Source organism: Staurois parvus, unplaced genomic scaffold (assembly GCF_062004578.1).
Source record: "Staurois parvus isolate SC_StPar_1 unplaced genomic scaffold, SC_StPar_1.0 ptg000831l, whole genome shotgun sequence".
Taxonomy (NCBI): Eukaryota; Metazoa; Chordata; class Amphibia; order Anura; family Ranidae; genus Staurois; species Staurois parvus.
In genome coordinates, this window is record NW_028318627.1 from 364,029 (window position 1) to 376,087 (window position 12,059).

At 48.3% G+C, this 12,059-nt stretch overlaps 1 protein-coding gene across 1 annotated transcript in view; it reads right to left on the minus strand.

Moving 5' to 3' along the window:
* Positions 1 to 12,059, minus strand: part of LOC149443805 (protein mono-ADP-ribosyltransferase PARP15-like) — a 75,946-nt gene that overhangs the window by 49,417 nt on the left and 14,470 nt on the right. Inside the window, exon 4 of the mRNA XM_089655262.1 lies at positions 4,929 to 5,078. Coding sequence (XP_089511388.1) covers positions 4,929 to 5,078 — 150 coding nt within the window. The remainder of the gene's footprint in view (positions 1 to 4,928; positions 5,079 to 12,059) is intronic.

Sequence of the window (12,059 nt, forward strand, 5' to 3'; positions counted from 1 at the left end):
GCACTTTTGAGTATATGAGCTTTAAGGGCCCTTTCTGGGAGCTATTTGACATCTTTATTAGACTCTGCTGAAGCAGGTTAAAACTCCCTCCTCCACCTCCTCCGCTTTCTCTATCACCAGTGGGACAAGGCAAAGTTATCCCGTTCCCTCTATTTGCTCTTTGTATTGCACCTCTAGCATCTCATATACGCCAAGATCCTAACATTCATGGTAAAATGGTAAGAAGAGAATTTAAAATCTCACTGTCTGCAGACGACATCCTTCTTACACTGACCCAACATTGTGTAACATTTCCATACCTTCATATAGCTTTAGAGCCATATGGATCTTTTCTGGCTAGAAGACTAATACCACCATATCTGAAGCCTTGCCTCTAAACCTACCCTTTGCAGAGATTCAGCATCTCACCACTAACTTCCCATATGCCTGGAGAACCACCTTGATTAAATATTTGGGGAAAAAAACTCACCCCTTCATATCAGGTCGTTTTTTATAAGGAAAATTTTCAACCTATTTCATTCCATATGCATGACTTTAATGCAATGGCAACATCATTGTATCTCCTTCCTAGGTCACATCACCTAAATTAAAATGACCATTCTCCCCAAACTCCTTTATCTTTTCATGATGTTGCTGGTCCCAGTCCCTACTACACATCTTAAAAAAACTCCAAATGGATATTCTAAACTTTACTTGGGAATGTAAGAGGCATAGAATACCAAAATATGTCCTCTTTGCCTTGAAGAATCATGGTGGCCTTGCTCTACCTTATTGTTAAAATATTACCTCTCCACCCATCTTTGAGCCGCCATCTCTTGGTCAACTCTGTTTGCTTACAACTGATGGACAGAAAAGCTTTGTTTGGCACTAGTTCACCCCAACAATCTCCTGTGGAACACGAAGGTGGTCATTGATTCCTCTAACCTTCTCCACATGATGGCCTTTCTCTGTAGTCTCTGTAGCAAAATTATACTCTTATGATATAAGCCTCCTTAATAACAGCCTTTCTCTTCTATCCCAAAGTGCCAGTCTAATTTCTTCTGTGTCAACCACGGACGTTGAAGAAACCATTTAAATTTGGCCACCTGGTGGATGCCAAGACTAGAAAACTGCTATCCTTTGATATGCATAGACAGATTTTACTTATCACTTCAAGCTTACTTTGGGTACTTAGATACGTCTCTATACCCAGTCTATAACCCCTGCTCTTCAGTACTCAAAATTAGCACCTTTTGAACAAACGGTGTTGGCTGGCCCCTTACAAAGATATCTATAAAATTTTAAATGCCTTTGCAATGCAAGTACTAGGGAAACACCTATATATGCAGGAATGGGAAAGGGCCCTGAGCGAGGATCTGACCGTAGAGACCTGGCAGGCCCTACAAAATCCTTTATTTATGGCATATGACCTCTGCAATCCTTCACTCGATTTACCCGTCGGCGAGTGATCGCTGTTAGCACTGTCTAGGAATAGTGGCTCCCTTCTCCATATATTTGGCATTGTCAATGCATTCAACCATATTGGCATTTCCCCCTACTCAGTCTTGGCCAGCTAAAAAACTAGCACGACACATGTTAATAGTGGCACATGGTTTGGTGGCCCTACACAGGAAGAAACAGGACCCCCCATTCAAGGTGGCATTATATGCCAGAAATAAGGATGTCGAACTGAGGGAGACAATCATGGCGTGCCTCCATAATACCCTAAACAGACATAATCAAGTGTGGGTAGCCTGGCATGCCAAGGAAAATCAGTTGTAGCAAGCCCATAATAACCTGCGTCCTTTGCTTCCTCAGTGGTAAAATGAAGATGGTGGCTGCGGTGAGCTGATTATCTGTTTTCTACTGTATATTTTCTATTCTTATTTTCTCCAGGTTTTATTGGCTTCAGTTTTCTTAATACTTAAGAGCACCTCAACTATGGTATGTCTTGGGTAGTATGACTCTAGGAGGTGCAGGGTTTGGGGGTTTCCCCATACTCTCATATTGGCATGTCAAGACCAGAGGATGAGTAGTGTTTTTGCCATGGGCATTCTCTTATGTGAAGCATGTAGTCAATGTAAGCTAAAGCTGCCTTTGTTGTTGCTCACTTTAAGGTGTAGATCAGGGGTCTCCAAACTATGGCCCTCCAGCTATTGAAATACTACAAGTCTTGCAAGGCCTCATTGGACTTGCAGTTCCCCAACACCTGGAGAGCCATAGTTTGGAGACCCCTGGTGTACATGATAGTTCCTCAGGATGGTAACACAAAAGATAATGAGGAAAAAGGGGAAGAGTTAACACTTTCCCTTTTGATGGTAGTGAATTAGTGCAGGGTCCCCTTTAAGGCACTAAATAAAAGGCAACTTAAAGTAGTGAAGGGTAACAACTGGCATAAGTGTCTCTATGGGCAAGGACAACTCTCTCTGGATGTCAAAAGCTAAATCAACAGTAGTAGGAACCCCGCTCTGCTGGGAAAATGGAACTTATTGCTTCAGTTGGCATTGCTGTATTCTGAATTGCAATGGTATGTCCTGCGATCAGCTTCGATGGAGAAACTGTAATGCAGATGTATCCCAACAATGGCAGCAGGAAGAACTAGGCCACAACCTGGGGCAACTATATGTAATGTTCACAACTATGTGCAGGTAGATAGCTGAGGTGACAAAACGGTAAGTGTTCTCTTAGTGGATACATGGGACTGTAACGTAAATGTAAGATTCAAGTAGTTGAGATGTGATCTGTGATGTGACATAAATGTAAGGTTTGAGTAGCTGAGATGTGATCTGTAGAAATATGACATTGTAGATTTAGCATTCCATGTTATAATAATATAAGATGTGTTCAGAATTAAGTCAGAGACATATGGTCACCAATTAGCATCTGAAGGGACGGAGCATCCTCTAGACTGGAAGTGACACCTGGGTGCCAATAGGATTTGTCACCTTCTGGAAATCTGAAAGGAAAAGGCTGTAGACAGTTCGGCTTCATGACACAGCGGGAGACCAGAGGTGGTTCCGATGTGTCTGGGAGCTTTGATGTATATACACAGATCAAAGGAATAGATTTAATCTCTCATAAAAGCTAAAATATTAGTTGCAGAGAGATGAAAATACTTCCTTCTGATTGGGCACACTGTAGGCTACATCTGCATGTAAAACTGTATTTGTACCCTATGTAGAATCGCAGAGAAATGCAGAAAACGGTTATATGGCGCCTGATTGCGACAGCTGAACAGTGATTGGTTCTGTCGCGATCGGACTGATGCGCTAGTGTAAGAAATTCAATCCCTGACTTGGTGATTCAAACAGTTCCTGGTCCAATCGACTTTGGGCATTTCAGTACCCAGAACGTCCTGTGGGCTGGTACAGGAACACCACCCAGAGTTGATTGGCCAAGGACTAATGTCCAGCCTACGTCCATATTCCCATAAATTGAGGACCTGGGATATGGACGGTGTGATTCGTATGGAGCCGGTTCTATTGACTGGCGGATTGCGGACTTTCTCTGACTTGCTCCAGTCGCAGGATAGATCTCGGTAAAAGTTTTATTTCTGTTTTTTATTCCCTTTTATTTTATAGTCAGTAGCCAATTGTGTGTCTTCTTTTTTTTTTGTATTTTCTGTAACTTTTTATACTTTGCACATATTTTATGCTCCGCCCACTTTTGGGATATTATCATAAAATTAATAAGTGACTTCTGGGTACTTAAGCTCGGGCTCATATCTCTGGAGAGATTGTATTGTATTGCAGTGTCTTTATATACTCAGCCAAGTTCATTGCCAATCTGTATGCAATTGCACTGCGTGTTGGCAGATTGCATGCAGATTGTGAAGGTAACAGATCTGCGAGATGGAGATCTGTGTGTGTGTGGTGGCCCAGCAGGCCAGTCTGCAGATAAAACTGTTGGGTGGTGACAAGCTACTGTTTGTGGTGTGTCTGGTGTGGGGGAGGGGTGGGGTGTGGACAGTGGAAGAGTGATTAACACCGGGGTTCTAGCTTGTAGGATAGCTGGAGGAATCCTAGAATGGTGTGCGATTGCTAGGCTGCTCCTCAACCCTTAGTGTGCACCAGATTGTATATAAGATTCGTATCTGCCTGTGTGTGTGGCCAGCCAGCTGGATTGGAGTCTCCCTCTAGTGGTGGCCAAAGGTAGTGCGGGCTGTGAAAGTGTATCACGACCGGTCTTATATACGGTTTTATATATTCAAAGTAAGTCCCCTTTATTCCCTCTTACCCCAAGTCACGGCCGCACGTGCACACCTCAGTTAGCTAGTTGCTGCGGGCGTGGCGTGTGGGTGAACTGTGACAGGGACTCTCTCACCCGATCAATGTGATCTGGCCGATCGTAGTGATCCGTCTTTCGAGGCAAATGGGGACCCCCATAGGCTCTCCAGTTCAGATTCAGCACCCCGTCTGGCCTCCTGATAACACATTGGCTTATTGGTCAGCTTGGCAGACCGGGCAATCAGCAGGCTCTTTCCGCTCCTTCTCCTTCTCCAACTCTGGCTTCACGGCCTAGTTCAGCACTTCAGCCATCAGCACACCTCCTCCTCTCTCAGTCTGTCCCCTCAGCACTCTCCTGGCCCGTCTCCCAGGCTTTGTTATTTATATTCCTCCACCCACACACTACCTCCCCTGGGAAATGTAGTCCCCGGTGTCCTGCTCCCCAGTTGAGTCCTGCTGTTCAGCATACAAGTCCCAGAGGGCTGTTCTGCCAAATGTGAGTGACCCTGAATGGCAGGCCACCGCCATCTAATGTCCATTTTACAGTACTGCAACTAACACCATTTCAATGGGTTACATATGCATTGTATTATCTGTACTGCTCGCCCGTGTTCTATCTAGGACTTTGTACATAGGAAAAAGTTTGTGACCCCTAAGAATTTCTCTGGATTTCTGCATAACATATGATCTGATATTGAGATCTCGGGGGATGGGATGAATCACCTTTGCACACACTGAATCCTCGGCTGTAGGAATTTACAATGACTTCGGTGTCCTCTTCGGTGATATCGCCGGTCTTCACCTGGTAAGTGACAGATCCGATCGTCATTTCATAAACCCTGTGTGATGGGTTTGTCACCGACCCAAAGAGCTCTGTAAGACAGAAAGGAAAGGAATGCTAATAAGCAGAATGGAGGATAAAAGAAAGCCGAGTTCCCACCACCGATGATCAACTGCGCATGGAAAGATGAAAGGAGTTGTGAGCATCCAATGTTATAGACTGTGATATAGAATTATGCAGGTACCAGAAATGATTTTGCTAAGTTTCTAAAATGATCTTTCTTACCTTTTTTCAAAGTTAAAAAGTTCTGTCATGTGACCATGTATCTCTTCTTCCTGATAGTGGGGGGGCGGGGTTACAGGACATTGTGCAGACACTCCATGTCCCTGTATCCCAGTCTGTTCAGACTGAGGCAAGAGGCAGCTGTGCTTGAGCAGGGGGCATGTTCAAGAGGCAGGCTGTGGTTGAGCAGGGGGCATGTTCAAGAGGCAGGCTGTGGTTGGGTGGAGTGTGTTCAAGAAGCAGGCTGTGATTGGTCAGGGGGCGTAGTGACTGAACAAACTACTCAATCCAGGCATGCCATGTGTCTGCACAGTGTCCTGTACTTCTGAATGGCCAGCCAATGGATGAACACTGACCACCTAACACAGATCAGCTTCTGTATGGTCAGTTTAGAACAAGGAAGAAAAGGTGAGACATGAGAGAACATATGGAAATTACACGTGACCTCACAGCAGATGTACAGGCAAAGGATCAATAGTAGAAACTGGGGAAGAGGCAGAGTGATATATATCTTCTCCCAGAGAATCAGAATGGCAAAGGACCCCGGTGTTTACAACTCATACGTAGAGAACAGTGAGAGTGATAAACCGACACGCCTGATACCAAAGAGTATAAAACAATAAGAAATGTGCAATACGCCTATATGAGAATCCATAACAGGCACAACGGGTAACAATACATATCTGCCACACTGGCATAAAGAGCATAAAGCTGGTCTGAAGTGGTAGCATCAAGAAAACCACGCCGGTGCCTACAGTCTGGAGCCAGGCGTTGCCTTTGTGGGGACACTTTCGGGTAAGATGGCAGAGGAGCCAATGGTAAGGATTGAGAGCCAAGTCCTTGGGCCAAGGTGGTTGCTGAAGGAGGCCTTAATGGGAGCAGCTATGCTGACTCAAGAATGAAGACGTCGCTGGGCGAAACACACATCGAAGCGTCAATACGTCACTTCTGGGACCAGAAACGTTCAGTCATAGTGAAAGCAATGCCTGGAGCTCATGTTGGACATCTCTGGCATTCACAAGCTGCAGATACTGGTGCCGGTATACAGGCACCACTCCATGTGAGTGCAAAACCGTTTGTCTTACGCTCTTAATGTATATTTAATAAATACTACACTTAGAAGGATTTTTATCTGTCTGATTTATCTGAGAGGTCTGGTACCAATTCTCCCTTAACGATTAGCCCGCATTGAACATCATAGATGAATCGGAGATTATGCTGGGAATCCCAATGCTTTAGTTTATGGCCATGTGAACGGAGAGCCCCTGGAGGGAGTAACATTCTAGGAGAACCTGAGAGGATGGTCCCCTATATGACCAAAAAGCGTATTTGATCCCCTTAACTGGGGTCAAAAGGTCTGCTGAGTGAAGTTATAAAGTCACTCTCTTTTTTGGGTCACAGTGTGAAGGAATAGAAAGGACTGTCACCTTTTTCCAAAACCTAAATTCACCTTTGGGTGAGCAGCAACCAGGATGGCTGCTATCTAATCCTGTTCCCAGCGGCCGATTTCTGCTCCTCAGGGGGGGTCCCCCTGCTTCCTCTCTGGCCCCTTGTCACTCTGGTACCCCGATGGACAAAAAAACGCCGGCCGCCCGTGCCTCCAGCTCCCGGCGGGTGGAGCCGGAGTTTGCGGCCTACCCGCCGGAGATCGCAGCTGAAGCCGTGGCCTCGATTTTGGGCCGGCCGCCGGAGACTTCCAGGACCCCGGCCACGGGTTCGCAGCTCCTCAAATGGAGCCCCAGCCGCGATTTTGGGTCCCATGCCATCGCTATCTGCACGTGGGTTGGATCCTGGCAGTGTGGAGGACCCATACCAGCAGTCTCCGATGCCATCAGAGCCAGCCCAGCAGTCTCCCATGCCATCTCTGTGGGATGCTGAGTTCCTGCGCCGCTTCCAATTTATGTTGCAATCAGAATTGTCCTCCGCTACCTCCAAGCTGGCCGACCGTCTCTCGCGGAAATTCGGGAGTTGGGCAGCCGGACGAACGACCTCAAGGATAAAATGGACGCTGCGGCTACGGTCATTGAAAATCACGAGCAGGATTTGTGCGACCTCAAGAAAGATTTGGCGGACGCGCTGCTACGGCTTGAGGATTTTGAAAATCGTTCCCGCCGTGGCAATTTGTGGTTAAGGGGTATCCTGGAAACGGTTACGGATCTTACTTCCACCGCTACTGATCGGTTCCAGGAGCTGACGCCCGCCATTACCATTGACCGACTTGAATTTGATCACATACATCGTGCATTGGGCCCCAGATGACCGGATGGGCCCCCGAGGGACATTATCATCAAGTTCACTTATTACCGCACTAAGGAAACTATCCTCTTGGCGGCCAGAAATAAACCTGATCTCAGCTTCCAGGGGCATCGCCATCAGCTCTTCGCGGACCTCTGCCAGACCACTCTTCAAAAGCGCCGCCAGTTGAAGCCCTTCACTTCGGTCCTGGTGAAACACAGTATTAAATACGCCTGGGGCTTTCCGTTCCGCCTCACCTTCACCTACCAGGGCCGCAGTCACTCTGTGGCTATGCCAGAGGAGACCCATTCTCTCCTGGAATCCTTACACCTTCTTTCGCCAGAGGCTGCGGATTGGAGCCCATTCATCTGGATCCCCGGTGAGGCCGATTCCTCCGAGCCGCATCTGGGAGCGGTCGTCCAATAGGAAGAGGGCCCTCTCTCAGACCCCTTCGCGATCAAGTCCTTCCTGTTCTTCTCCGGGCTGAAGATGCGTCCTGGACTTCCCATGTATCATCTCACCGATGACCTCTCTGACGGGAGTTTGGCCCTTAGGGCTCCCCCAGTTTGTTTGCATTCCGGGTTGGTACTGCTCTGGCTCGCACCCTTGGGTTCCATCCCTGGTTGGGGGGGGGGGGTCTCCTCCTGGACTTAAGAATTATGACGTTTTGGTGCCGCAGCCTGTTTTGGGCCCGGGTGATGGTGTTCGGGTCTCCGTTGGTGGCAAGGGGTGATGGTTCCCTCGGGCTCCGGGGTGGGAGGTTGATCTGGTAGGCCCGGTTGGGTGGGAGGGGGTGGGCCCCCATGGTTCTTCGGGTTTCTATGGGGAGGTCATTATGGAGGTCCTCGCTCCTGGGACTTTTAGTTTAGTTTTATTACTTTGGTACCCCGTTCTATTATGTTCATTGCCTTATTGCCCTTTTGCCCCCTGAGGGCTTATGTTTCTGATGTTTCCATTTGCAGCCAAGTGTCCGGTGGTAGAGCCACCCCTAATTGGTATCCTTCACGTGTGGGATGCATGTCACCATTGGCGTGACAAGATTGCACTGTTGTATATACTTTTTGTGTCTTTTTCCTTTTTTCTTTCTTTGTTTTTTTTTTCTTCCCTGGTTTTTTTTTGTTCTTGTTTTCTGCAGGGTTCTGGGACGCCACAGTCCGATCGCCATTGGGAGTGGAAATTGCTGGCTGCTTTATGGTTTGTTCTGCTGAGTGTGTTGCGCTGATGCCGCCATGGCCTCGCCCCTTTTGAAAATACATTCACAAAATGTTCAAGGCTTCGATTCGCCTCAGAAGCGGGCTAAAGTTTTTCATCACCTCAAATCGCAACAAATTGACGTGGTATGTTTACAAGAGACCAGGTTTTCTCAGTCCTCCGCTCCGCGATATCTTTCACCTCACTATCCCACCTTTTACACGGCCTCGGCTCCTGAGAAGCGTCGGGGTGTACTGATAGCTTTCAAACGCAATCTCCCTTTTGTCTGCGCTCGGAATATAGCGGACCCCACGGGCAGGTATCTGCTTCTGCAAGGCACCCTCTGGGACCAGGAGGTTACTTTTGTCTCTTATTACACGCCTCATCGTTTTCAGGATACATTTTTTTTGCAGCTTTGCACTATTGTTTTCCGACACTCCAGGGGTCTCCTCCTTGTTTTGGGGGATTCAAATGTTACTTTGGACTCCACATTGGATAGGCGCTGCGCTCGGGGGGCGGCCCCTTCTCATGACTTAGTGCTGGAGGAACGTATGCACTCTCTCTTGCGGATGGTGGGGCTAGCGGACGTCTGGAGGGAACTTCACCCAACCGAGCGCGACTTTATATTCTACTCCAATCCTCATGACAGTTTTTGTAGAATTGACCATATATTCATGCAGGTTCAGCAGCTTCCCTTGCTTCGGCGGATAACTATTCCCTCCTCACCCTGGTCGGACCGTGATCCCTTGGTACTTCTCCTTGCCCTCTCTGGGTCAGAACGGCGCCCTTTTCATTGGCGCATCAACGATTCTTTATTGACCACTCAGACTACCTGCCAACAAATAGAATTTTTTTTACGAACATACTTCACGGAAAATTCGGGATCGGTCTCTTCGGCAGTGCCCTTATGGGAGGCGCATAAGGCCACGGTGCGGAGTCATGTTATACAGCTGGCGGCGGTCCGGAAGCGAGAGCTCGGACTTTTGGAGCTTCATTCTCTCCTGGCCTCTGCGGATGCGCGTTGGAAGTCATCTCCATCTGCGGCCCATAAACACGCTCGGGACTCTCTGGCGACAGAATTAGACCTACTTGCCTCTTCGGAGGCGGAACGGGCCCTGCGTTGGACCAAACACAAATTTTATTCCTGTGCTAATAAACAGGGCCTGATGCTGGCCAGGAAACTCAATTCTGTGGGGAAACCTCATAAACCGATCCGACTGCGGCTTCCCAGAGGTGGATGTACTTCTAATCCCCAGCAGATTGTTTCCCGATTTTCGGACTTCCTTTCGTGCCTCTACACTAAACCAGATCCCTTCCCCGTGGCTCAAGCAGAGGCATTCTTTCAAGATCTCCATCTTCCTGGATTATCTGAGGCAGCACAGGTGGCCCTCAACGCCAGTGTTACCGTACCGGAAGTGCTCCAAGCTATCAAATCTTTACGGTCCACCGCGGCTCCAGGTCCTGACGGCTTCTCCGGTCTTTATTATAAGAAATTCTCAGCCTTGTTGGCGCCCTTTTTAGCTGACTATTTCAATGAGTTACGACAGGGCTCCCTGCCCTCTCCAGACGCGATTAGAGCGCATATCTCCATGATTCCTAAGACGACCGATGATGTACAGGAACCGCAAGCCTTCCGGCCCATTTCTCTTCTTAATGAAGACCTGAAGATATTGGGCAAGATTCTTAGTTCTCGTATCAATTAATATTTGCGGAGCCTGGTCCACGGGGACCAAGTGGGGTTCGTCCCTGGGAGGCAGGCAGGTGATAACGTTCGTACTGTGGTCCATCTTATACATTTTCTGCAACAGCGGAAAATCCCGGGATTTTTACTGTCCTTAGACATATATAAAGCTTTTGATTCTCTATCCTGGGAATATCTGCGTTTTTGCTGACTTGTTGGGGTTTTGGGGATTCTATTCTTTCTTGGATCCAAGCCTTGTATTCTTCTCCTTCGGCCTCCGTTAAATACGCTGGGTATTTCTCGGATCCCTTTCCTATTGGGCGAGGGACGAGACAGGGCTGCCCCCTGTCCCCGGCGCTCTTTGTCCTGGCGCTTGAGCTGCTGGCTTTAGCGCTTCGGACCGATTGCAATATATCGGGGGTTTCCTACGCGGGACAGGAGTTTAAGCTGAGCCTCTTTGCAGACGATGCCCTCCTGACTCTTACTAACCCCCTGTCGCTCTCAATATTACTTTGGCTTCAGATTTGGTTTTGCGCCTACAATCTCACTTCCCTTACAAATGGGCTTCCTCTTCTCTTGAATACTTGGGCATCCGCTTGACCCCCACCTATGACTCCCTCTTTGCTGCGAATTATTACCCATTGCTCAGCTCTCTATCTTCTCTTATGCATTCCTGGCAATTTCCGCACCTGTCTTGGATAGGGCGGGTCCATTCTGTGAAAATGACCATCCTGCCGAAATTGTTATATTATTTTCGCACACTCCCAGTGCGGGTTCCCCCTCATTTTCTTCGGTTGCTTCAGGCGAAGTTTATGCGTTTTATCTGGGCCAATAAGCACCCCAGAGTATCCAGAAATACGCTCTTTGCTCATAGACTCCAGGGTGGTCTTGGGGTGCCCAATGTAACTATTATCAGGCGAGCCAGATTGCCTCGCTGTCTATGTTGCACGCTTCCTCTGACGTCCCTCTCTGGGTCTTGCTGGAACTACCTAATTGTGCCCCTATCGCACCGTCGACGCTTCTATGGCTTCCCCCTGCCCTGCGCCCTATGGCGCTGAGCCCGATGTTGCTCCATGGCTTACAAGTCTGGGACTCGGTACGTTACTCCAGTGGCCTGATGTCACCTTTCCTGCCTTTGCTCCCAATTGTTAATAATCCTCTTTTCCCGCCGGGTTTGGATCACCCAAGGGCATTCTCTTGGTGGGTGGCTAATGGTTTTTCGCAGGTGCGACACTTTTTGGTTTTTCGGTCCTTCCCCACCTGGGATTCTCTTCGGGAGTCCCGGGATGTTCCCCCGGAGGAATTTTTTTGAATACCTTCAATTGCGGCACTGGCTGCTATCGCTGTGGGGCACTTCTGCTTTCCCATACCAGAAATCTGCCTTTGAACAGCTTTGCCAGCAGCGTCCGGGCACTCCGGGCCTTATCTCCCTTCTTTATGCAGCTCTGAACAGACGCTCGTCGCATACTTCTCTTTCATATGTTGTTCAGTGGGAGCGCGACCTGGGAGTGGCTGTGGATCCGGAGGACTGGAATAAGGCCTGGTCACTCATAGCTAAATGCTCATTTAATACGACCACACTGGAGGCAGCCTATAAGGTATTGTTTCGTTGGTATTGGGTTCCGGCTCGTTTGGCCCAGGCTAACCCTGCCTATAGTGATCGATGTTTTCGGGGTTGTGGCCA